Genomic DNA, 23,128 nt, shown 5'->3' with positions numbered 1-23,128 from the left:
GTAGAAAACGGACAAAAGCCATGAACAGACATTCCACTGACAAGGACACAGAGATGGCAAATGACTAGCACATGAAAGGAAAATGCAAATTAAAACCATAATGAGATATTACAGTTACCTATTCAAGGAGCTAAGTTAAAACACCAATGATAAGAAATACTAATGAGGATGAGGAAAGTAACATGCTATAGCCACTCGAGACCAGAGCAAGGAAGTTTCTTTTAAGAACTACTTCCCACACAGCACAGCAAATGCCCGCTTAGGCATTCATCCCAGAGTGATGAAAACTTGCATTCACATAAGAGCCTTACTAGTTAAGGGCCAAATCCCCAAACCCACCCATAAGGACCTTGAAGCACAAAGCCTACCATCCAAGACCTGGAGGAGGAACAGCAACTAAAAGGGATCAACTAGCAATACATGCGACAACCTGGAGGGCATTTCACAGGGATGTGACTGAGAGGGACGTCAGCCTCCGAAGGTTACACTCTCGATGATCCATTAGCATAACAAAGTAACAAAGTTACAGAAATGGCAAGCCGACTAGGGAGCCAGAGCTGAGAAGGGAAGGGCAGTACCTTGAAATGATCACTGGGATCTACACTTGACAAATCGAGACAGAACTAAACACACACACATGGAGTTCAAGCAGTTGAACACGAACATTTTAATTGTCTAAAATTGAGATTTTCTTTGAAGAGATTACCTACAGTTCAAAGCTTATGTTTTTATGTGACCCATCCACGACCCTTTTAGGAGACATAGAATTATGAAGGATCTCACCAGAAGCTATGTAAACATTTCACCTAAGGGCCAAAAGAAGTTCATGGTGTTTACACAAGGATACCGAAGAGGACAACTGGCATGAGACAAGCTGACCATGGTCCTAGAAATACTGGGGGAAGAACTAGAGTGAAATATTCAAGGCGATGAGCAAGTGGGAAATAAAAAGCAAACAGCTCAAACGGATCACGTGAGGAAACCCAGGACGAATGCTGGCTTTGGCATTATCTAGGTAACCCCTATTTTTGTTTTGTTTTTCCATAGGTGACTTTAATAATCTTGTTGAAAAACCAGTCCAAATCCTACCACATTAAAAAGAAGTCCTCATTGACTTGCTGGGTGTAGGTGGTGTCCCATATTCTCCCACACCAAAAGAAATCAGTTCTGGCAAGAAAGCTCCACTGTGCCTGGGTGGTACTGTTAGTAGGATGGCCTTGAGCTGGGTAGGCCAGGCACGGCCCAGCGGTGTTCTGCTGGCTGAGATTCCAGGGGGCAGAAGACTGAGCCTCATTACTCTATCAACTTCTTGGCCTTGAAGAAGCGACGCAGGTAGAAGACCTGCCAGGTGGCCAGTCCAATGAGGCAGAACATGGAAAAGATGCTGAAGTACAGGACTCGGGTGTTCGTGGACTCTGAGAGAGAGAGAGAGAGAGAGAGAGAGAGAGAGAGAGAGAGAGAGAGAGAGAGAGAGCATTGTAAATGGAATAAAGTAAGTTGCTTCAGTTGCCTAAACAATGGCTGGGGGGAGGGAGACAATTAATTAATCCCATTCTGTCCCTAAGTCTCAGAAACAATTAAAAAAAGACAGGTATGTAATGCACCCGCGATCTCAGCACTTGTGATGTTAATGTGAGGTTAAGACTGGATCTTGAGCTCCAGGTCGGCCTGGGCTATAACAAGACCCTGTTGAAAAGCACTGGCTGGGTGGTGGGGTGCACACAGCTTTCTTAGCATGCACAAGGCTCTAAGTTCTAGTTCCAGTGCTGTTTTGCTTCTAATCACATTTAAATGGTTAAAATTTGCAAATGGGGGCTGGAGAGATGGCTCAGTGGTTAAGAGCACTGACTACTCTTCCAGAGGTCCTGAATTCAATTCCCAGCAACCACATGGTGGCTCACAGTCATCAGTAATGAGATCTGGTGCCCCCTTCTGGCGTGCAGGCATACATGAAAGGAATGCTGTATACATAATAAATAAATAAATCTTTAAAAAAAATTTACAAATTGGTATCCTTTGCTACAAGCGAACTGAGAATATGGTCATTATATATCACAGAAGAAAGTTTTATTCTTCTGAAAACCTAGCCAGCTGATTCATTTTTTAGTAGCAACAGCCCCAAAGAAGAAATTTTCTTCTCTAGGTTATATTCCACTTTTCCCAGACTGAGAAAAGTGTCTTCTAGCAGAGGGTTACAGGATCTGTCTCCTTTACAGATCTCCCATTGAGAAATGAACGCTATCCTCCCTCACCATTAGTGTCCCGCATCTCCTCTTCCCGCTTCTTCATGTAGGCAAAATCATTCACGATTGATTCTGAAAGGTCCTCTAGGCGTCGGAGCTCCACCTCCAGTGGTTTGAGTTTCTCAACCTTTGCAATCTGGAAAAGATCGAAATTAGGACCGCATTCTCTGAAAAGCTGCTCAAGCAAAGAACAAGTACAAAAACAAAACAAGACATCAAAGTGGGAGGGTTTGTAGGACAAGGGTTGGCCAGTGCTGGAAGGAAGCCAAGAGAAGGGAGGGAGTGTGATTAGAACACATTATACACATGGATGAACTGTCGGTCTTTTTAGAAGTTTACCACATTCAAATTTTCTTCTGTCAATCATCCTAATATATTTTAAAATTTGGCTTCCTACCTTTCTCTACAAACTATTTTTTTCCACCTTAGATGTTTAATTTTGATTAAGATTTCTTTAAGATAGGTATAGTAGTAGTACATGTAAACCTGCCATTCCGGAGGCAGAATCAGGAAGGTGTCCAGGACAAGGTCAGCCTAGAACACAATGAAAGAGGCAGAGGCAGGTGGATCTCTGTGAGTTCGAGGCCAGTCTGGTCTACAAGAGCTAGTTCTAGGACAGGCTCCAAAGCTACAGAGAAGCCCTGTCTCAAAAAAAACCTAAATAAATAAATAGAAAGAAAAAAACAAGGCTAGGGAGCTATAAATGGCTCAGTGAGGAAAATCACTTGCTATGAAAGCAAGAGTACCTGAACCCACATTTTTAAAAAGCTGGGCATGCTGATGCTTTCTTGAAACTCCACCTTTGCATTGCAGGTTGGAGACATGCAGACAGAGGTGCTCAATGGCTTACCAGCCTAGCTGAAAGGGTGAGTAAGGCTCAGTGAGACCTTGACTCAAAAAACAAAACAAGGGACTGGAGAGACGGCTCAGCGGTTAAGAGCATTGCCTGCTCTTCCAAAGGTCCTGAGTTCAATTCCCAGCAACTACATCGTGGCTCACAGCCAACTGTAATGAAGTCTGGTGAACTCTTTTGGCCTGCAGGCATATACACAGACAGAATACTGTATACATAATAAATAATTAAATCGTAAAAAAATAAACAAGACAAAACAACAACAAAAACAGAAGCCCAAAAACAACAAGAGGATCCTGTTTTACATATATAAGCCATACACCACTGGGCTTGATAACAATTCTGCAAGTCTACATTTGCTCAGAAAATCCACTCCGAGTTTTTTCTTCTTCCTTCCTAAAATGATACATACAGCCAATTATCAAAAGAAATCTCTAAGGTCTTCCTGTAGGCTGAGGAGTGAAGGATGGAAAATTAATGAATAGAAACACATATCACACAAGCAAAAATGTAGTTACTTTATGTTTGTTTCTTATCAGTTATTATTTCCTTTATTTTTTTATTAATGGGCAGGGTGGGAGAAGGCCAGGCATAGTAGCACACTCTAGTAATCTGTGTACTCCAGAAGTGGAGGCAGGAGACTTAGGTTGTCTTAGGCTGGCTACACAGTGAGTTTGAAGTCAGCCTTGGCTGTATGTATGTATGTGTGTGTGTGTGTGTGTGTGTGTGTGTGTATGTGTGTATGTATGTATGTATGTATGTGTGTGTGTATGTATGTATGTGTGTGTGTGTGTGTGTGTATGTATGTATGTATATATTTGTAACAACCAACCCAAACAAACCAACAACTTTCCTAAAAAGAAGGTCTTACTATGGCCATTTTGCACAGCTGATTCCAAATTTCTGAACTCCTTCCATCGCAAGTCTCTCAATGGTTGAGAATACAGGCACCCACATGTCTGGCTCACATTTTACTTTCAAAAGGATAAAACTGCCAGGCCTGTAATCTCAGCTCTCAGGAGGCTGAGGCAGAAAGCTTATGAGTTCAAGGCTAGCCTGGGCTATGTAAGAAGACTTAAAAATGAATAAATAAAGGAATAAAATTCTGAGCTTTCCAAGATCTTACACATGAAGGTTGCTCTCACTTTCCCAAACAAAAGAATTTCTCAATAACTCCTTTCTACATTCGCCATTTACTTCTTATTTATTCATTTATTTGACAGAGTCTCACTCTTTAGCACAGGCTGACCGCAAACTTAAAGCAATCCTCCTGCCCCAGCTTCTGGAGTGCTGTCTATGAAACGCTACAAACATGGAAAGAATGGAAGGGTTTAGGGGTGATTTCTATGGTCTCTTTTCTAAACTATGTATATTTTCTTCCTGACACAAGGTAAGAGGCCTACACTAGCTTAACTTATTATCCTATCTCAGCCTCTAAAGTGCTGGGACTACACGTGTGCAACAATCCACCAGTTTACTTAACTATTCTTTGTTGAATAAGTATAGAACAAGAAAAACATTATTAAATATAATCAAAATTTTTTGGGGGGGATGAGACAGGGTTTCTCTGTATAACAGCCCTGACTGTCCTGAAACTAGCTCTTGTAGACCAAGCTGCCCTCAAACTCACGAAGATCTGCCTGTCAGTGCTTCCTGAGTGCTGGGATTAAAGGCGTATACCACCACTGCCTGGCATAATCATTTAAAAATTTAAAAGGAACCATGTGTTAAAGCAGGGAAAGAAAAGCTAAGCTTATGCGTAAAGTACATCTAAAATGTGCTGCTGAGTTGACAATGAGACACCTAAGTCTTCACTGGATGACTATCTCTTCACATTGGAAAATGCTGGCCGCTTCAAAGAGTGTCTAGCAGCTGTGTAAGATTTAGCCAGTGGTTAAATGTTCTCTGCTAAAAAAATTAATTACTAAAAAGAGAGAATAAAAATCCAAAGTCAACCCTGAAGCTCTTCAGCTCCCTTGAGACCCCACATCCCCTTCCAGAGGCAGCTGCAGTTATAAGCTTAGTGCTCGGGTTTCCAGACCACGATACAAGAGATGCGGTGTTTACACTTTCCTAGCTGAGGGCCCAGCATTGTCATTAACCTATAGTATTTATTTGCGGTTTTATTTCACACAAATTACAGAGCACAAAATTCCCCAAGGAAAGTCAGGTATAGTGGCACAGATCTTTAATCTCAGCTCCAGGCGGATTGGATCTCTGAATTCAAGGCCAGCCTGGTTTAAATAGTGAGTTCCAGGACAGCCAGGGCTACAAGGTGAAACCCTGACTCAAAACAACTACAACAAAACAACCAAAAACTAAACAAACAAAATCCCCGGGAGAAAGGTACCAATGAGATGTATTATAAACCAAACTCAGTCCATTTAACATCTTTCCTGCTCTATGCTTCCTCATCTGGAGCTTCCTGAATGTGACAGAAAGGCAACAGCAAGAAACTTCTTAGACATCAATTATTTAAGGGTCCCCAAATAGAAACTTGCAAAAAGGAACTGGAAGTGAAACTGTGGTTGTGCTTCTGCCAGCTAGAATTTATATATAGATATGATAGATATTGATATGATAGACAGACACTGATATGACAGATGACAATAGCCAAAGGCCTAAAACTAAAAAGAAAAAAAAGCATCAATATCAAGGATGGCCTCTGAAAACTACATCTATTCCCCACCTTTGCAGTATTTATTTCTCACCCATATAAGCAATATATAAATGCTCTCAGCTAAAAATTTAATTACTAAAAACAGAGAATAAAAATCCAGAGTCCACCCTGACAGTTCTTCAGCTCTCTTGAGACCCCACATCCCCTTCCGGAGGCAGCTGCAGTTATAAGCTTAGTGCTCGGGTTTCCAGACCACGTTAGAAGAGATGTGGTGTTTACACTTTTATGTATATGCAAGTGTATCCCAAAACAGAAAATAAAACATATTTGTTAACGGTCCACTGTGCAGGGTTCTACGGCTCACTGTTTCCACCTAAAAGGTCTTTTCAAAAGCATCAGAGCTTTGGATTCATTTCATTCTTCTTCCTCTCTCCGAAGAAGAGAGCGTTTCTCTGTGTAACTAATCAGCTGTCCTGGAACTCACTCCTTGAACTCAGAGTCCGCCTGTCTCTGCTTCCGGAGTGCTGGGATTAAAGGTGCACCACCACTGCCCAGCCATTTCATTCTTAATGACTACATGGTATTCCACAGAGCTTACTCGATCATTCAACCTGCAGTCTCTTTTCTAGTACTGGGCTACTTAGAACTCTTTACAACTATCCAGAACTAAGCAGTTCAATTATGATTTTCCAATCTGATTTTATTTCCTCAGTGAAATTCACACTGAACCACCATCCCTTCTTTCAGAAAATTATTTTTCAGGCTATTATTAGTGGGATAAAGATTTCATTAAAATTAGAAAGAAAAAAAAAGAGGGCTGGAAAGATGGCTCAGTGGTCAAGAACATTGCCTGCTCTTCCAAAGGTCCTGAGTTCAATTCCTGACAACCACAATGTGGCTCACAACCATCTGTAATGAGGTCTGGTGACCTCTTCTGTCCTGCAAACATACACACAGACAGACTATTGTATACATAATAAATAAATACATTTTTTTAAAAAAATAAAGTCTCATTTTTGCTGAATAACAACTTTGATTTTAATATTAATTTAAAATTGAGAGAACACGCTGGTCAGTGGTGGTGCATGTCTTTAATCCCAACACGTGGGAGGCAGAGACAGCTGGGAGTTCAAGGCCAGTCTGGTTTACAGAGTGAGTTCCAGGACAGACTCCGAAGCTACACAGAGAAATTCTGTCTCAAAAAAACCAACACAAAAGAGAGAGAGAGAACACATTTAAGTATATATGTGCATGAACAAGTATATGAACAAAACTTGCTGATTCAGTTAAAAAACAAACAAATAAATAAAATTAAAATAAAACTCAGAAAATATAACCTCCCATGAGAAACCATCTGTTGGGACAGTCTGTTCAGGAGCGACAGGAAGAGATAGGGAGAGAGTATGAGCAAAGTACAATGGTAAATATGTATACAACTGCCATAAATTTATTACCTTGTATACAACTTAAAAACAAACGATGGCAAGGTGCGGGTTATGTACAGGAGGCACACTCTACACAAAGGAAATCAGCTACACTAGAAGCTGAACTACGAGGTGTATTTTACACACACCGACACACGCATGCTTGGAGGTGAGGATAAGAAAGCAGCAAATAAAAGGCTCACAAGTAAGACCGAGAGCCAGGCCTGGATGGAGCTACTTGGGAAACTGATGCAGGAGACATTCCTTGACTACTGAGTGAGCACAAAGCCAGCCTGGGCAATTTAGTGAGTTCCTATTTCAAAATACCGAAGTGAAATGAGGGCTAAGGATATTATAGCTCAGCGGTAGAGCACTTGTCTAACACGCACTAGGCCCAGGTCCAGTCCTTAGTACCAGAGAAAAAGGAAGGGAAGGACAGGAAGAAGAAAGTGGTAAGAGGGAGGGGGAGGAGGGAGGGAAGGAAGGAAAGGGAGAAAGGCCTAAGCTAAGCTGGGGGTGAAAAAAGCAACATGACTAATTAGCCCTATTAACACATGTTCAGAATGGGGTATTTTATATTTTACTATATCTTTTAATCATGGAAAGTATTAGTATCCTTACATTTTTAGCAAAGAAACTAAGACTCAGAGACACTGAATAACTTCTCAAGGTCTCACAGCTCGGTGGAACTGAGATGAGACCCGTCTATCAGAGTATATTATTCATTCTGTAAGTTCTAGAAATTTGATGAAGAAAATCAGTTGACTACAGTAGGATGCTCCTGAATCAAAAGTGAAGTAAGAGCAGGGTGTATAACGTATAACCCTAGTACCCAGGGTGCCAAGACTGGAGAACTGTTGTGAATCTGAGGCCAGGCCGAGTTACAGAATGAGACGTTGTCCCCAAACATGCATGCATGCATGCAGGCACACTCATCTAGATGTGGGGATACACACTAGTGATTCCAGTACCTGGGAGGTAAAGCAGGAGGCTCAGAGGCTCTTTGCCTACTACACAATAAGTTTGAGGTGAGCCTAGGCTGCAAAAGACCCTACCTAAGATAGACAGACAGACAGACAGACAGACAGACAGACAGATACGTAAGAGTGCCCTTCCCTAAAAGGTGAACAATTATACTAGGTCAGAGGGGTCTGGTTAAGTTTTCCAGACTAATAAAGTTTGAGAACCTTTCCAGTTTTCCCATCGCTACTATTCTCATGTTTGTAGATTTAAGAGTAAAACTTTAAAAGAAATTCTGAGGGCATTCTCCAGGAGACCGCCTTCACTTGCCTGGGATTAAGTACATCAAGACTTTATACACGAGTAAGTTCAAATCTAAAGAAAGACATCTCAAGGCTGGGCTATAGCTTGACTGGCGGAGTGCTTGACTAACATTCATGAGGCCTTGGGTTCGATCCCTAGCCCTGCAAACAAGTAAAATGAATGCCTAAAATGTTTAAAAGAAAATAAAAATCTACCACCACCCTCAACTGTTGTTCTGCTTGTCTAAATGTCTGACTTAATGTTCCAGGTTTTTTGAAGAATATCAGGTTATATGTTCCACGAAGACAGACTAATGTTCTAACTACTTTTTCTTCTAAGGCTGGAAATAAGGCATTTTACCCAGAGCTTGATAAAGGTAGGCCATGGCAATGTGTAGCACAAATATTCCACTAGGGGGTGCCACTCTCCTGAGATGTTGCATGAAGCCATTAAATAATCAGAGTATTAGAGGAACACGGTACACATTTTATGAGCCCCTCATTTTACAGAGGAGAAAACTTAACATTCCATAGTCAGCCCTTTTGGTGGTAGATTAAGACTAGCAGCACCATGGTCTCTTGAATCTCTAACTAGGCTCGGGCATTTATTTAGCATCAAAACTGCCATAAAACTCAAGAATATTACTTCTGTAGTTCAGAAGCATACAATCTCATTCTACCCAGTCCTACTTATCTGCACTGGGTAATCATGAGGACAACTTCAGTCACTGCTGTCCATGTCTTTTTCCTAAGCCTAAAGCTACGGCTGACACAATGAACACACATATACTGACATATTGACACATTATTGTCTTGACTTGTATCTCAAGCTTGAATACAAGGAAATCACCTAATACACAGCACTGGCCTCAAAGGAGCCAGCTCTCTCAAGCAAGCACTCTGTGTGTCACGACCACTCTGCATCTTTTTTCATAAAGCCCAGAATAAATCCGCCATCCCATAATAACTACCATTTTAACATGACTAGTCCACATTGCTTAAAAAAAAAAAACTAAAAGCCACGTGGCTTTTCCCTTCAGAGCATTAATAAATTAAACTCTTCCTAAATTGCATCCAGGTCTGCAACTCTGATCATGACATGACTCCAAAGAGTTCACAGATTTATCTATACTGGCACTGAGAAAAAAACTTAACACTCAAAAAAATAAGCAGAACAAATACATGCAACTTCAAGACCCATAAGCCAAATTCAGTCAAGTTAATTTGTTACCTCTATGTTCCACCTAAAAAACACAAATCAGCTCCCAAAGCTCCAAAGGCAAAGCAATAAATCTAGGCTAACAAAAGGTAAAGACAAAGAACAAGATCCAAGGACTAATCTGGCACCAGGGGAGGCACATGGATCATAAGCCATGGTCACAGACGCTCACAAGGTCAGAGACTGTCAACATCAAGTTCAGATAAGTTCAATCACGGGCAGGAAATCTGAAAGTTCTTATTTATTTCTGTTGTGATCATTTGGTAGTCTCCAGGATGGGCAGGGGAAAGAAACTAAAACTCACACGCTGATCAACCACGTTTCAGGGGCCTTACTCACGTCCTGTCCTTTAACTTAGGAGAGCCTGTGGAAGTGGTGTTCAGAAGCAGAATTCCTCTTCCCTGCCGGCATTCAGAGAACCAGAACACATAGGAAGTCTTTGGCTGCGGCCCTGACTGTGTTCTGGAGTATGTACTGATAGAATGACAGACTCCTAGAACCTAGCTAACACAGGACTTCCTCATGTTGAAAATGCAGCCATCCACAGCAAGAAAGGTCATACATAGCTCAGGAGTTAGGGGCGTTCTCACGCAAAGGTCCTTCTTTATGAAGAACTGCCTTTGGCACCAGATGAATGCAAAAAAGAAATAAAAAAGAAGGCAAGGACATGACTGTTCCTAGGTATGATGGATGAGAAAGTTTATTATGGATATGTGGAAGGGCATAGCCAGAGTCCAGAGTGGACATGACCAGACCAGGCTGAGCTGGGCCATGTGAGGAAGGGGGAGGGTAAGGAAGAGGGAAGAGATGGGGGGGGTGCAGTAGCCAGAAGACACAAAGAGTAGACAAATGGACAAGGTAACCAAAATGTCTGGATTCTATAGGGAAGAGCAGCTGGGGGAAGGGCAGCCCAGCCCCTAGGTTGGAGTCAAGAGGACCCTGTAAAAGGTAGGGACTGAGAGATTAGGGAGACCGTGGAGGCCAGGCCTGCTTTGATATCTTAAATAGGCACCTCAGCCATTTGTCCCCTGTTTGAAATCTGACAGTGTCCCCAGATATACAACCAGGGAGTCTATTCCTGCAAACAGCTACTACAGTTCACAGAGCAGAGCTGATTTAAAAAATCAGAAAACAAAAAGGTAGATTCACATACTGAATCTAAGAGATATCATCTCAGGCAAGGCAGTAGCTGAAGTTCTTAAAATACAAGGGACCAAACGTCTAAATCTGAGTACAGAGCACTCTTTCTCTTATGAATTCAAAATGCAAGACTTGAGACTTCTTTACATTACAGCAAGTATTCTGCCTTTCAAATACCACATTTGTTGTAGGACTATATAGCAACTTCACTAAGTCCCTCATATCATTTCAAATAGGATAATGTGCTACTCTGTCCCACTATTAAGACACTGATTAAACTGGCTCTGGTGATACAATCTGGTAGTCCCAGTATCAAATATGAGACTAAAGGGATTGATAGTTTGAACTCAGCCTGTGGCTACATAGTGAGTTCCAGGCCAACTAGGCTACATGGTGAGGCTGTCTGAATTTTACAGGACAATACAGGGTCTCAGGACTCATTCAGAGTCCATATTGGGACGCTGGATGTGAAGAAAAAGAAATATGCTGCCTTCCTGATGCCAAATGATTCAACTCCTTTAGGGATAAGTCTTCAAGTCTTCAAGGCTTAAAATTAAATATCTCAAAAATTCTGGGCTGGAGAGATGGCTCAGGGGTTAAGAGCACTGGCTGCTCTTCCAGAGGTCCTGAGTTCAATTCCCAGCAACCACATGGTGGCTCACAGCCATCTATAATGAAATCTGGTGCCTTTTTCTGGCCTGCAGGCACACATGCAGACAGAACACTGTATACATAATAAACAAACAAACAAACAAATAAATCTAAAAAACTTTAAATAAGCTCAGTGCTCTCCATCAATTACCTAGAGAACAAAATGCTTCTCTTTCTTTCACCACAGGCATTATTAGCCCAGGATAAGTCATGGCTATTGCTACACAAGGTCCAAGAAGTCTAGTAGCCTAGCTATAGACTCAAAAAAAGACTGATTTTGGCCTGTCATAGCTACTCTGCTTTTGCCTCAATTTGTTCTGCTGTTGAGAGCTGGGAGAGGGGAAGTCATTAAAGGCAGTGATAGGGAAGAGTTTGTGGTTAGGAAGCAGAAGCTTAGAGCTGTGTGGTAATCATGTGCGTAAAAAGCTTAGGACATGCCAGACATCCAAAGCAGGAAGCAGGCAAGGGAAGCGATGTAGTTCCTTTCCGCTAGGGATTCCCCTTTTATATTAAGCAGGGGGTCAAAAAGATAAAACTCCTTTTCCAATGTAATACATAAAAGATACTGGAAATGTCAGGAATTACAGGAATAATTCCTGCAGTATGTGGTATGGTAGTAGTACCCATACCATTCTTTTTATAAAGGCACAGTAATGCCAGGTGTTTTGGGGGAGAATATGATATGTCTTGATAGGGCTTCAGGTACCCTGCTACTTAATACACATGTGCCTTAATGATAGGACAAAGTTACAACAGGTTATACGGTAGGAAGCATCGGATGCTTCAGTGAACGATCTATGTGTGGAATAGCAGCAGTAACGATGCACCGAAAACACTGCACCTGCTCTTGTAATTCAGAGCTGTCCTGTCAACCCCTCCATGGCTCAGAAACATCGTGGAAGAGGGGCAGAAAGAATGCAAGCTCTAGAACACAGGGAGGAGTGCTGGGGAAGGCTGTCTTCTACATATGACATGGTCTTGCTCACACAAAGAACTCAGAGCAGCAGTGCAAGAAGCTGAACAAGGCCAAGCCAAGGGCTCAGGAGTCCCCAACCTAGCTGGGGAGCTGCTAGGAGAGAGAGGAAGAGTCATTGTTCTTTGGGAATGGGGCCACTGTTAGGTTGCTCATGCCCCACACCCATATGTATATGGACAGCACTAACTAGGCTCAGTGGGCTAAAAAGAAGACATAAGCCAGGTATGGTGACACACACCTTTAATCCCAGCACCTGGGAGGCAGAGATGATATAGATATGAATAATTTCATTGGTATGGATTTTAAGGTCAATTTTGTTATATGTATATATATATTTCTGATCTTGATTGAGGTATTGTGATTGTGTAGTTCATTTAAAAATGTAATGTATAATTAAAAATATAGGTTATTAATGGATAATCATTGATAATAGTCAAGCTTGTAGTAATGTTAGTTTGATTTTCTAGATGTGCATAGATATATTTCAGATATGCATTCTTCATATCTTTCAAAGACTACAAAACATGGCATTTAATGTTTTAATAACTTAGGACTTTTCATGACAATGAGAAACGTCTGCTCCTGGCAGCACCAATCTACTTCAAGAGGAAGATGGACATCAAAGAGGCTCCTTATGGAGTTTGATAGCCATTTTGGGCAAGAAACTGCTCTTGCCTGGACTGTTGTATAAACTGGACACAGAACCTGCAGAGAGAGGACTGCTGAACTTGCCTAAAGGTGAGATGATCTTTGGGGTTCCTGATTCATGAAAGAGTCTGCGAGACATTCTACAGGACACAGCAGATAGTGACTAAACTGCCTTTGAAATTTCCTGTTTCATGGAAATGTCTCTGGATATTATGGGCCTGAAGGCCAAAGATGGGTGCCCCAACGATACAGAGGAACTTTGGGTGACTGTCCAGGAAGCGAGATGTCGCTGTCATTTCTAGAGTTTTGGAAGTTGCTTACTTCTTGTTTAGTTAGGTAGTATTATATCCTTCTGGAGTCTTTGATGGAGTTGAAGAATGGTTAGTTATAGTTATAGTTTTCCATTATTATGATAAAGATAAAATAGATATAAATATTGTAACTGTAATTCTTACTTAATAACTGTTTTGTTATATGTAATTTTACTATGTTAAAATGAAAGCCTTTCTTTTTGTTTAAACAGAAAAAGGGGAAATGATGGAGGAAGGTCATCTGTCTATTGTGTTACTTTCATTGGTTAATAAAGAGACTGCCTTGGCCCTCTGATAGGACAGAAAATTAGGTAGGCGGAGTAAACAGAACAGAATGCTGGGAAGAAGGGAAGTGAGGCAGATGCCATGGAACCAGCCGCCAGGTCAGACATGCTGAATCTCTCCCGGTAAGCTACCTCATGGTGCTACACAGATGATTAGAAATGGGTTAATCAAGATGTGAGAGTTAGCCAGTAACTAACTCTCTAGAGATAATGGGCCAGGCAGTGTTTAAATGAATACAATTTGTGTGTTGTTATTTCTGGGGCTAACCTAGCTGTGCAGGAGCCAGGCGGGATGAAAAGCAGGCCTGCCCGCAGCCCCTCACTACACAGAGACAGGTGGATCTCTGAGTTGGAGGCAAGACTGGTCTACAGAGGGAGTATTAGGATAGCCAAAGCAGAGAAACCTTGTCTTGAAAAACCAAAACCACAAAGACATGAATTAAAAAGACACGTTTGGGCCAGACAGTAGTGATGCTCGCCTTTAATACCAGCACTCAGGGGCAGAGGCAGATGGATCTCTGTGAGTTCAAGGCTAGACTAGTCTACAGAGTTAGTTCCAGAGCAGGTTCCAAAGCTACACAGAAAAATCCTGTCTCGAAAAAACAAAAAACAAAATAAACAAACAAAAAACATATTTGGGAAGGTCTGGGGGGAACAGTAAGGAAAGCAGGGGTGGATGTGGTCAAAATACATTATGTACATATATGAATTTCTCAAAGAATAAAAATAGCCACATTTTGGTGGTGGTGCACACCTTTAGTACCAGTACTCAGAAAGCAGAAGCAGGCAGATCTTTGAGTTTGAGGCCAGCCCGCTGTACAGAGTGAGTTCCAGGATGGGCAGAGTTACACAGAGAAACCCTGTCTCAAAAAAACAAAACAAAATGCCATAATTTTCTTAGTGTTTAATATCTCATAATAGTTTAAATGTTACTTTATTTCAATATAATTATGATTCCTCAGAATCTTGAAGACTAAAGATCACTTTAGACATACCAAACACAGGCTTTCCTCTTTTCTTTCTTTTAATTAAACGAGCCTGGAGAGACAAGCAGTTCCGTCTCTGCAGGAACTATCCTCTACCCATCACTGCAGCTGGCTCGCTCTGTCTACTCCTTCTAGGTAGCTCTGGTTTCACTCAATTGAACAGAAGAGGAAAGCTCCATGGACTTATAATCGACATGCTACCACTTCCTGATGTGCAAACAGCCAGTCATTTCCTTCCAAAGTTTCGCCAGAGCAATGTCTGTTCACCATTCCTAAAAATTCTTTAAGCAACTTTTCTTTAGGATACCCAAAAACATCCATTTCTATTATTCTATAGTATTTCCTGTCTTTCTTTCTTTTTTTTGAGACAGAGTCTTGTTATATAACCCAGATTGACCTAGAACTTGCCAGGTAGCCAAGGCTGGCCTTAAACTGTGGTGATCTTCATACCTCCGCCTCCCAAGTGCAGGATCACAGGTGTGCACAAGGGCCTCCTTCAAATCTCTACTCATGATAGCTGCTCCTCTCTTGTAGCTTTTTGTACCACCCTGCCTCTTCCGTAAGTCTGGAATTACTTAAACTAGAAGGTTTTTTGTTTTTGTTTTTGTTTTTTGCTACTACTGTTTCTCAAAACCAGTACAGTTATTCAAGATTAAATGGCACTGAATCTATGCCCTAAGATCTATACCTACCTATGGTATTGGGAGCAGGGGAATTAAAAATTTTTTTTAAACTTTTGACTAAATTCTAGTTTTAAAAAATTGTTTGTGCATTTCCTGCCCCTAGAATGCTAATAGCATGACTGAACTCTTACCATACCAACACAGCAGCTGTACAGACAGACAGTTGAGTCCATTGGCTATAATCACAGCAAGAATTACTGCTCAAGTCTGTTACTGCAACCTTTTGTATCACTAGACCCGTAGCTGGTTGTCACATGACTGCTGAGAAAACCACAACTTCTGGGCAAAGTGTAGCCCACTGGCTTGATTAGGTCCCAGAAACCTCACAGTCACGCTCTCTTCTGTCTGCTGGAGCAGTACATACCTCTTCATAATTTTTCGCCTCTACTCCATGCTTCATGTCTAGAATCACGAGTTGGTCAGGTATCCGCCCTGTTCCTAAGAAAGAAATCAAAAGACTCATTGTGCAGAATACTTAAAATTCCGGGAAATCACCCATCCACCCTCCCTCTCCCTAACCCCATCTTCTCAATAGAAGGAAACAGTCACAACTCTCTGCCACCCCGCAGCAGCAAAGTCCTGGCCTGGACTAAAATCCCCAACACTGCAGACAAAGCTTCCATCTGTGCAGGGCGCCAGGGACCAAGCAGGACATGCTGCTGGCAAACACCCCCGAGCAGGACACAAGAGACTGCAACTGCGACAGAGGGCAGGCGAGTCACAGAAAACACAGCCTTCCTGGACTAAAATGCTCAAGTCACAACAGCATGAAACTGAGTGGCACGCAGGTCAGCAAGGAGTGGGCACCATTTATACGCTCTGCTGAATTCTGAGAGACACTCAAGGTCTCCTAGGATTACAGGGTATACTAAATTTAGTTTACTTAAAACAAACTTCAGCATTGGAAATATAGGTCCTATCTAATATTCCTCTTTGATTCAAACATTTTGACAAAATTAGGGCCTAGACCTATTTTAACAGGCTAATAGAAAGTTTTAGGGATATCCCCATTAAGTCTCTAAGAGTTAGAAAAGCTCAAAAAGGGGGGGGGGAGTCAAATTTATAGTCTAAGTATAACCGTCAGGATGTTTTTTGGAAGGGAATGTCCATCTGGGATAACAGACCCAAGCAATGTAGCATTCACAGTAGAAAGTTAATCTGATTTAGCTGATCTTTAGACACTAAGCAGGAGAAGGAAAAGACTCAAAACCCAAGAAAACCGTTCACAATTTCCTAGATTTCACCTAGTTATAGAATTAAAAAATGCCCGCAGGAAGCCAGGCAGTGGTGGCACACACTTTTAATCCCTGTACTTGGGAGGCAGAAGCTGGTGGCCAGCCTGGTATACAGAGCAAGTTCTAGGATAGCCTACACAAAGAAACCCTGTGTGTGTGTGGGGGGGGGGGGGAGACGGGACGGATGACAACAACAACAACAATAAAACAACAAAGCAAAACAATAACAACAACAAAAGAAAAACTATTTGCATGAAATTAGAAACCTTAGATAATCTAGTGCCATTTAGAGCAATGGGTTTCTTGATGTCATTAGCCATAGAGAATGTTACTATATCCTTTGCTGCCTGGGAGACAGACATTTTCTGAAACTGGCTAAAGTCAACCCAAATAGTACTGATGGAGTGCTTACTGGCAAGTTTCAGTCTGCAGTCATCACCGAGACAGAGAGGAAGTCAGACACAGAGCAAGCAAGATGTGACTGTCTCACCAAAAAAGGTACCAAGCCACATGGCTAACACAGACAACAATTATGGGCTAATATAAGTTATAAGAGTTAACAAGAAGCCTGAGGTACTAGGCCAATCAGTTTATGATTAATGCAGACCTATGTGTGTTTATTTGGGACTAAATGGCTGTGGGACCTGGTGGGACAGAAACCTCAGTCAATATTATATAAAGACTATACAAAGGTATAATCTCTTCCTTCAAATAATCTGATAACATAAGGACAGACAGACACACAAATTAAATTTTTTTCTTTAAAAATAAAGATACACACACACACACATACACACACACACACACATACACACACAAAGTTATGCTCCAGCCTCACCCTCGGATGCCTGCTAGCTGCTTAACAATGTCAGCCTAGAGTTTACCTCTCCTCTCCTATTACCTTTGTTCCTCAGCTAGGATTATTTGAGCTAAAGATCTGGATTTAAACTTTTAAAATGTTTTGCATTTTAACCACAGGTGGGGGGTGTGTGTGTGTGTGATGTGCAGATATATCTGTATAAGCCAGAAGAGGGTGTCAGATCCTCTGGAGCTGGAGTTGGGTGCTAGGAACTGAACTCAGTTCCTCTTGGAGAGGGACAAACATTTTCAACCAATAAGCCATTTCCCTAGTACCCTCCCCACTTTAACACAGGGTCTCATGTAGCCCAGGCTAGTCTAGAACTCAGAGCATAGTTACTAAGTCTGACTGTGACCTTGTGATTCTCCTGTGTTCACTTCCCAAGTGCTGGGATTATAGACATAAGCCGAACATGCATGGCTGAGTATATTTAAAAGACAATAAAAAACAACCTTTGGACAGACTAGGAAGATGAGCCAAAGAAGACCACACAGGTGGGATGAAGGGCAGAGCGAAAGATGCTGTGCAAACACGAGGACCTGAGTTCAGTCCCCAGAACCACGTAAGATCCAGGCATGGCAGTGCATGTCTAATTCCAGTGCTCCTCTAGCATGAGACTGAAGACAAGAGAGCCCTTAGAACCTCAAGTCACTACTCGCCTGCTCTACTAAGGCGAGGACCAAGATCTGCAAAAGGCTGTCCTCTGACCACATATGTGCTCTGGTATGCAAGTGCCTGCACTCACACATACAAACACTCAGAGACGTGCATGTACACACACAGCACACACACACACACACACACACACACACACCATACACACATACCAAAATTGTTTTTTAAGACATTATTAAAAAAAAAAGGGCTGGAGAGATGGCTTAGTGGTTAAGAGCATTGTCTGCTCTTCCAAAGGTCCTGAGTTCAATTCCCAGCAACCACATGGTGGCTCACAACCATCTATAATAAGGTCTGGTGCCCTCTTCTGGCCTGCAGGCATATATGTAGACAGAATATTGTATACATAATAAATGAATAAATATTTTTTAAAAAAAGACATAAAAAAAACCCCCAAACTCAAAACAAACTAAGACAACAATGGGTGTTTTCTGAATATTAAACCTACAAGTTTACAGTCAAGGCAGCCTCTCTGCCCAAATCTCATCTGTACTCCTGAGAACGACAATGTCCACAAACGGGGTATAGATTTGCTTTTCATCCTCCTTTAGAAGGATAAGAGGCAGGCAGAAATGATGGGTCAGTAGTTAAATGCTGCTCTTGCATAGGACCTAGGTTTGGTTCCCAGAACCCACCTGGTATTTTATAATCATCCTTAACTCAAAATTCCAGACCTCTTCTGACCTTCTCACGCAACAGGTCTGCATGTGGTACACATACACAAAAAACAAAATCTATAAACAAACAAACAAACCCAAGAGGGTGAAGTCCCGGTTAGTGTTCTGTCAGCTTGACACAGTCACAATTCGTTTGGGAAGAGAAACCTCAGCTGAGAAAATGCCTTCATCAGATTGTCTGTGGGGCATTTTCTTGATTAAAGACTGATGTGGGAGGGCTCACTGTGGGTGGTACCACCCCTGGGCTAGGTGTTTAATAAAGCAGGCTGCACAAGCCACGGAGAGCAAGCCAGTGAGCAGTGTTCCTTCACGACCTCTGCATTAGCTCCTGCCCTGACTTCCCTTCATGATGTACCATAAGCTGTGAGTGAAATAAACTCTTTCCTTCTCAGGTGATTTTGGTTAGCACTTTATCAGAGCAGGAGAAAGCCAACTAAGTTAGGAGATTATAGCTCAGTGGTAGAGAGCTTGCCTTTGACACCCAAGGCCCCGAGTTCCACTGCTAACATTGGGGGAGGGGCGGGGATGGTGGCACACACTCGTCATGCCAGCAGTCAGGAACCTAAGGCAGAAGACCACTGGGAGTTCAAGACCAGCCTGAGCCACACGGTGAAGTAAATTTAAATAGGTCTCAGTTTGCTTGTCTAAGTGATCAGATCCCCTCCTTCTTGGTCTAGGAACATGTTTCTGTGACACGGCAAATGCAGACTCCACTATGGCAAAAAACAAACATAATCCCACCTTTTCTCCCCTGTCTCTTTTGAAATAATATATATATTTGAGACAGGCAGGTTTCTTTGTAGCTTTGGAGCCTGTCCTGGCACTCACTCTGTAGACCAGGCTGGCCTCGAACTCACAGATATCCACCTATCTCTGCCTTCCAAGTGCTGGGATTAAAGGCGTGCGCCACTACAACCCAGTGATTTTTTTTTTTTATATTTTTTAAATTGCTCTTACACTGTAGCCCAGGATAGCCTCAAACTCACAGCAATCCTTTGGCCTCAGTTTCCTGAGTGCTGGGATTGTAGGTGCAAGTTACTATACCTGGTTTTTGAGTATTCTCTGTCTACCAAAGTCTTACATTTCTGTGTGTCATAGCATACAGCATTAGCATTTTTCAAATCTAGTTAAAACCACAAAACCATGGGTCTTTGGCTGATCTGAGTATAAACTATACAATTTCTTGTTAGAATAATTATTCTGTTTCCTCTGAAAGATAGATTTCTCTCGCTCTCTCTGCATTTGCCTGGCAAACTGATAATCTATTTTTTTTTCCTTTTCCAGATTTTGGTACAGAAGATTTAGGCTCAAAGCAAAACTAAGTGGAAAATAATTGAGTCCTCTCCAGCTCCAGAGAACCTCACCACTACACAGGCCAGCCTCCCCCATTACCAGCATCTGCTATGGAGCAATCTGTAGACGATGAACCTACACTGAGGCTACAAGGCTCTGCGTCAGAATAAACAAGAGCCAAACTGGAAATCAAGTGCTCACTACAGCAGGTAGCTCTGCAGAGTGGGAGAGGAGGCTTAAAGTAGGGAAGATATTGTGATCACTTACCTTTGCTCTCAAAACACACTTCAAACATGTCATAATCTTCCGTGGTAAAGGCAAACTTCCCCTTAGTTGCATCCTCTTTGGCATACAGAATATGGCCAGCAGAATCTGTGATCTAAAGAAGAAAGAAAAAACAGTTACTTGGTAAAGAACTCTGAGGAAGGGTAATTACAGAAACTGGAGAGACAGAGATAATATGAAAAGAGCCAGGAATTGGGAATGTTGCTCAGCTGAAGAGGGCATGAACAAAGGCCCCAGCACCATATAAAAACTAAGTGTGGCAGTGCCCACAGGCAATCCTAATACTGTCCAAGTATTGGTAGGAGAGTCAGAAGTTCAAGGTCACCCTCAACTACACAGAGAATGCAAGACCAGCTAAGTCTATATGAGACCTTGTCTCAAAAACTAAACAAATTAAAAAGACAATGTGGAGCTGGAGAGAAGGCACACACTGCTCCTCTGCACCCATGTCTGGGGGCTAATAACCACCCGGAACTTCAGTGCCAGGGGATCTGCTGCCTCCAGCCTTCTAGGGTCCCCACACTCATGTGTACAGATCCACACACGGGCACACACAGACACATAACTGAAATCAATAAAGCTTATTAAAGAGGCAAAGACTGGACTAAAAGATAAAATATCCCCAATAACAGTAAAAGTCTGTTCATTCAAATAGTTAGACACCCTCTCTCTCTTTCAGGTTATTTTATGTATATGAAAGTTTTGCCTGCATATAAGTATATACACCACGTGTGTGTCTGATGCCAGGTGTTAGGTCCAAGGCCTTCCATGTATAGAAATGAGCTCAAGCTGGACTACAACTCAAAGCTGGTGGTTAGATAAAAGCCAGCATTACTCTCAGGAACCGTGAGACAGATTTTCCAGGCTTTTTATCCCCCTCACAGAGGCAACCCTTATAACCCATATGCTCTGTCCCCGCCATGCTCTCTCACAGGTAGTCCTGGCTGTATCCAGTCTGTTTTTCTTTTTCTCTGCTCTGGACTCTTGCAGACTCCTCTGGATATATTCTCTCTAACCCATAATAAGTCTTCCCCCTAAGAGAGTGGTCATGTTGCAGTTTCTTTACTGTGTCCCCTTGGGATATACCAGGAGGTCAGAAGAGAGCAATGGATTCCTGGAACTGAAGTCATCATGTAGGTGCTGGGAACGTCCAGGTCCTCTGTACGGGCAGCCTATGCTCCTAACTGTTGAGTTCTCTTTCGAGCTCCTGAAATCTGTTTAAATTTTTTTTTTTAGCTGGGCAGTGGTGGCGCACGCCTTTAATCCCAGCACTCAGGAGACAGGTGGATCTTTGTAAATTCGAGGCCAGCCTGGTCTACAAGAGCTAGTTCCAGGACAGGCTCCAAAGCTACAGAGAAACCCTGTCTCAAAAAACAAAAAAAAACCCCAAAATTTAATATTCATTTGTTTTATTCTGTACGTGTCTGTGTTTATTTATGGGCACACGTGGAGGTCAGAAGACAATTTATGAGGTTTAGCTTTCTCCTTTCCTATGTAAGTCCCAGTTATCTAACTTGGATTGTCAGGCTCAGCCATCTCACAGGCCCTAACATCTGTTGACAATATAGGACCAATCCAGCCAGCGTCCCAAGTTATATAGCGCTGAGGGCAAAACCTCATATTATAGAATGTAGACTTGTTTATTCCCTAAAAAAGGCCGTCACACTGGCTTCTGGTAGACTGCAGCGACCGTACAGATGTGCTCTGACTAAGAAGATACAGACTTTTAAGCATCTACTGAATGACAGCTGTGAGCTAAAGATACACAAATAATCACGTTCCATATGCCCAAGCAATGCATTTTTTTTGGTATATCAAGACTTTGTTTAGAATCTCAAAAATTACTTCAGATCTGCAATAATAAAATAAAATTGATTCAGTAGGAAATAAATATCAAGTTTTAGTTTAAAAAAAGAGGGACATCTCTCTCACACACAGTTTCTCTCTCTCTCTCTCTCTCACACACACACACACACACACAATAGATAAATAAAAAATGAATCTTAGACATAGAGGATAAACCTAACTTTCTCTTCAAAAAGCCATCTTTATCATTTACAAATGACTTGTTTACTAAAGGGTCACAGCAGTCCTCCCCATTTGTAACTGCTCCATGACCGAAGGGTCACTACGAGAACAGATGAAGGGCATACCTTGGTAAGTGGCCACATGTAAAGCAAGGGGATGATTTAAGGGATGAGAACCCAGGCTAAAGCAAATAATCACACGTCACTTAAAAGAGGAAGCTATTTTGCAATGCGAAAGTGGCTTCCTTACATTAAACTTAATATGCTAATGACATTTGTTAAAAAGGAATTCTTTGATAGATGAAAAAAAATTATCTTAAGATAAAGTCTTCCCACATAGCTCTGGAACTCACTATATAAATGAGGCAGGTCTTGAACTCACAAAGATCTGCCAATCTCAGCGTGCTGAAATTAATTAAAGTCATGTACCATCATGCCCGGTCTAGAAGTGAAATTTTAAAAGTAAAATCAAGTAGCACACATTCAGACCTTTCTGTTGTTGGTTTTTGGGTTTTTTTGTTTGGTTGGTTTTTTTGTTTTGTTTTGTTTTTTTGGTTTTTCAAGAAAGTGTTTCTCTGTAGCTTTGGAGCCTGTCCTGGAACTAGCTCTTGTAGACCAGGCTGGCCTCAAACTCACAGCAGTCCACCTGCCTCTGCCTCCTGAGTGCGCCACCATGGCCCAGCCCTCTTTGTTGTTTAAGACAGGGTTCATGAAGCCTGGGCTGTCCCTGAATTTGTTATGTAGCAGATAATGACTTGCAATTCTTCATTCTTCTGC

General features: G+C 41.9%; 1 protein-coding gene across 1 annotated transcript in view; it reads right to left on the bottom strand.

Moving 5' to 3' along the window:
- Positions 1 to 643: 643 nt before the first annotated feature.
- Positions 644 to 23,128, bottom strand: part of Tmed10 (transmembrane p24 trafficking protein 10) — a 36,047-nt gene continuing 13,562 nt past the window's right edge. Inside the window, exons 2-5 of the mRNA XM_048449218.3 lie at positions 20,307 to 20,418; positions 15,665 to 15,738; positions 2,253 to 2,379; positions 644 to 1,415 (exon numbers count right to left, since the gene is read on the bottom strand). Coding sequence (XP_048305175.1) covers positions 1,294 to 1,415; positions 2,253 to 2,379; positions 15,665 to 15,738; positions 20,307 to 20,418 — 435 coding nt within the window. The 3' untranslated portion in view covers positions 644 to 1,293. The remainder of the gene's footprint in view (positions 1,416 to 2,252; positions 2,380 to 15,664; positions 15,739 to 20,306; positions 20,419 to 23,128) is intronic.

Source organism: Myodes glareolus, chromosome 11 (genome assembly GCF_982192425.1).
Source record: "Myodes glareolus chromosome 11, mMyoGla1.1, whole genome shotgun sequence".
Lineage (NCBI taxonomy): Eukaryota > Metazoa > Chordata > Mammalia > Rodentia > Cricetidae > Myodes > Myodes glareolus.
The sequence above is the reverse complement of the archived record's forward strand: the minus strand, read 5'-3'. Positions and strand labels throughout refer to the sequence as shown.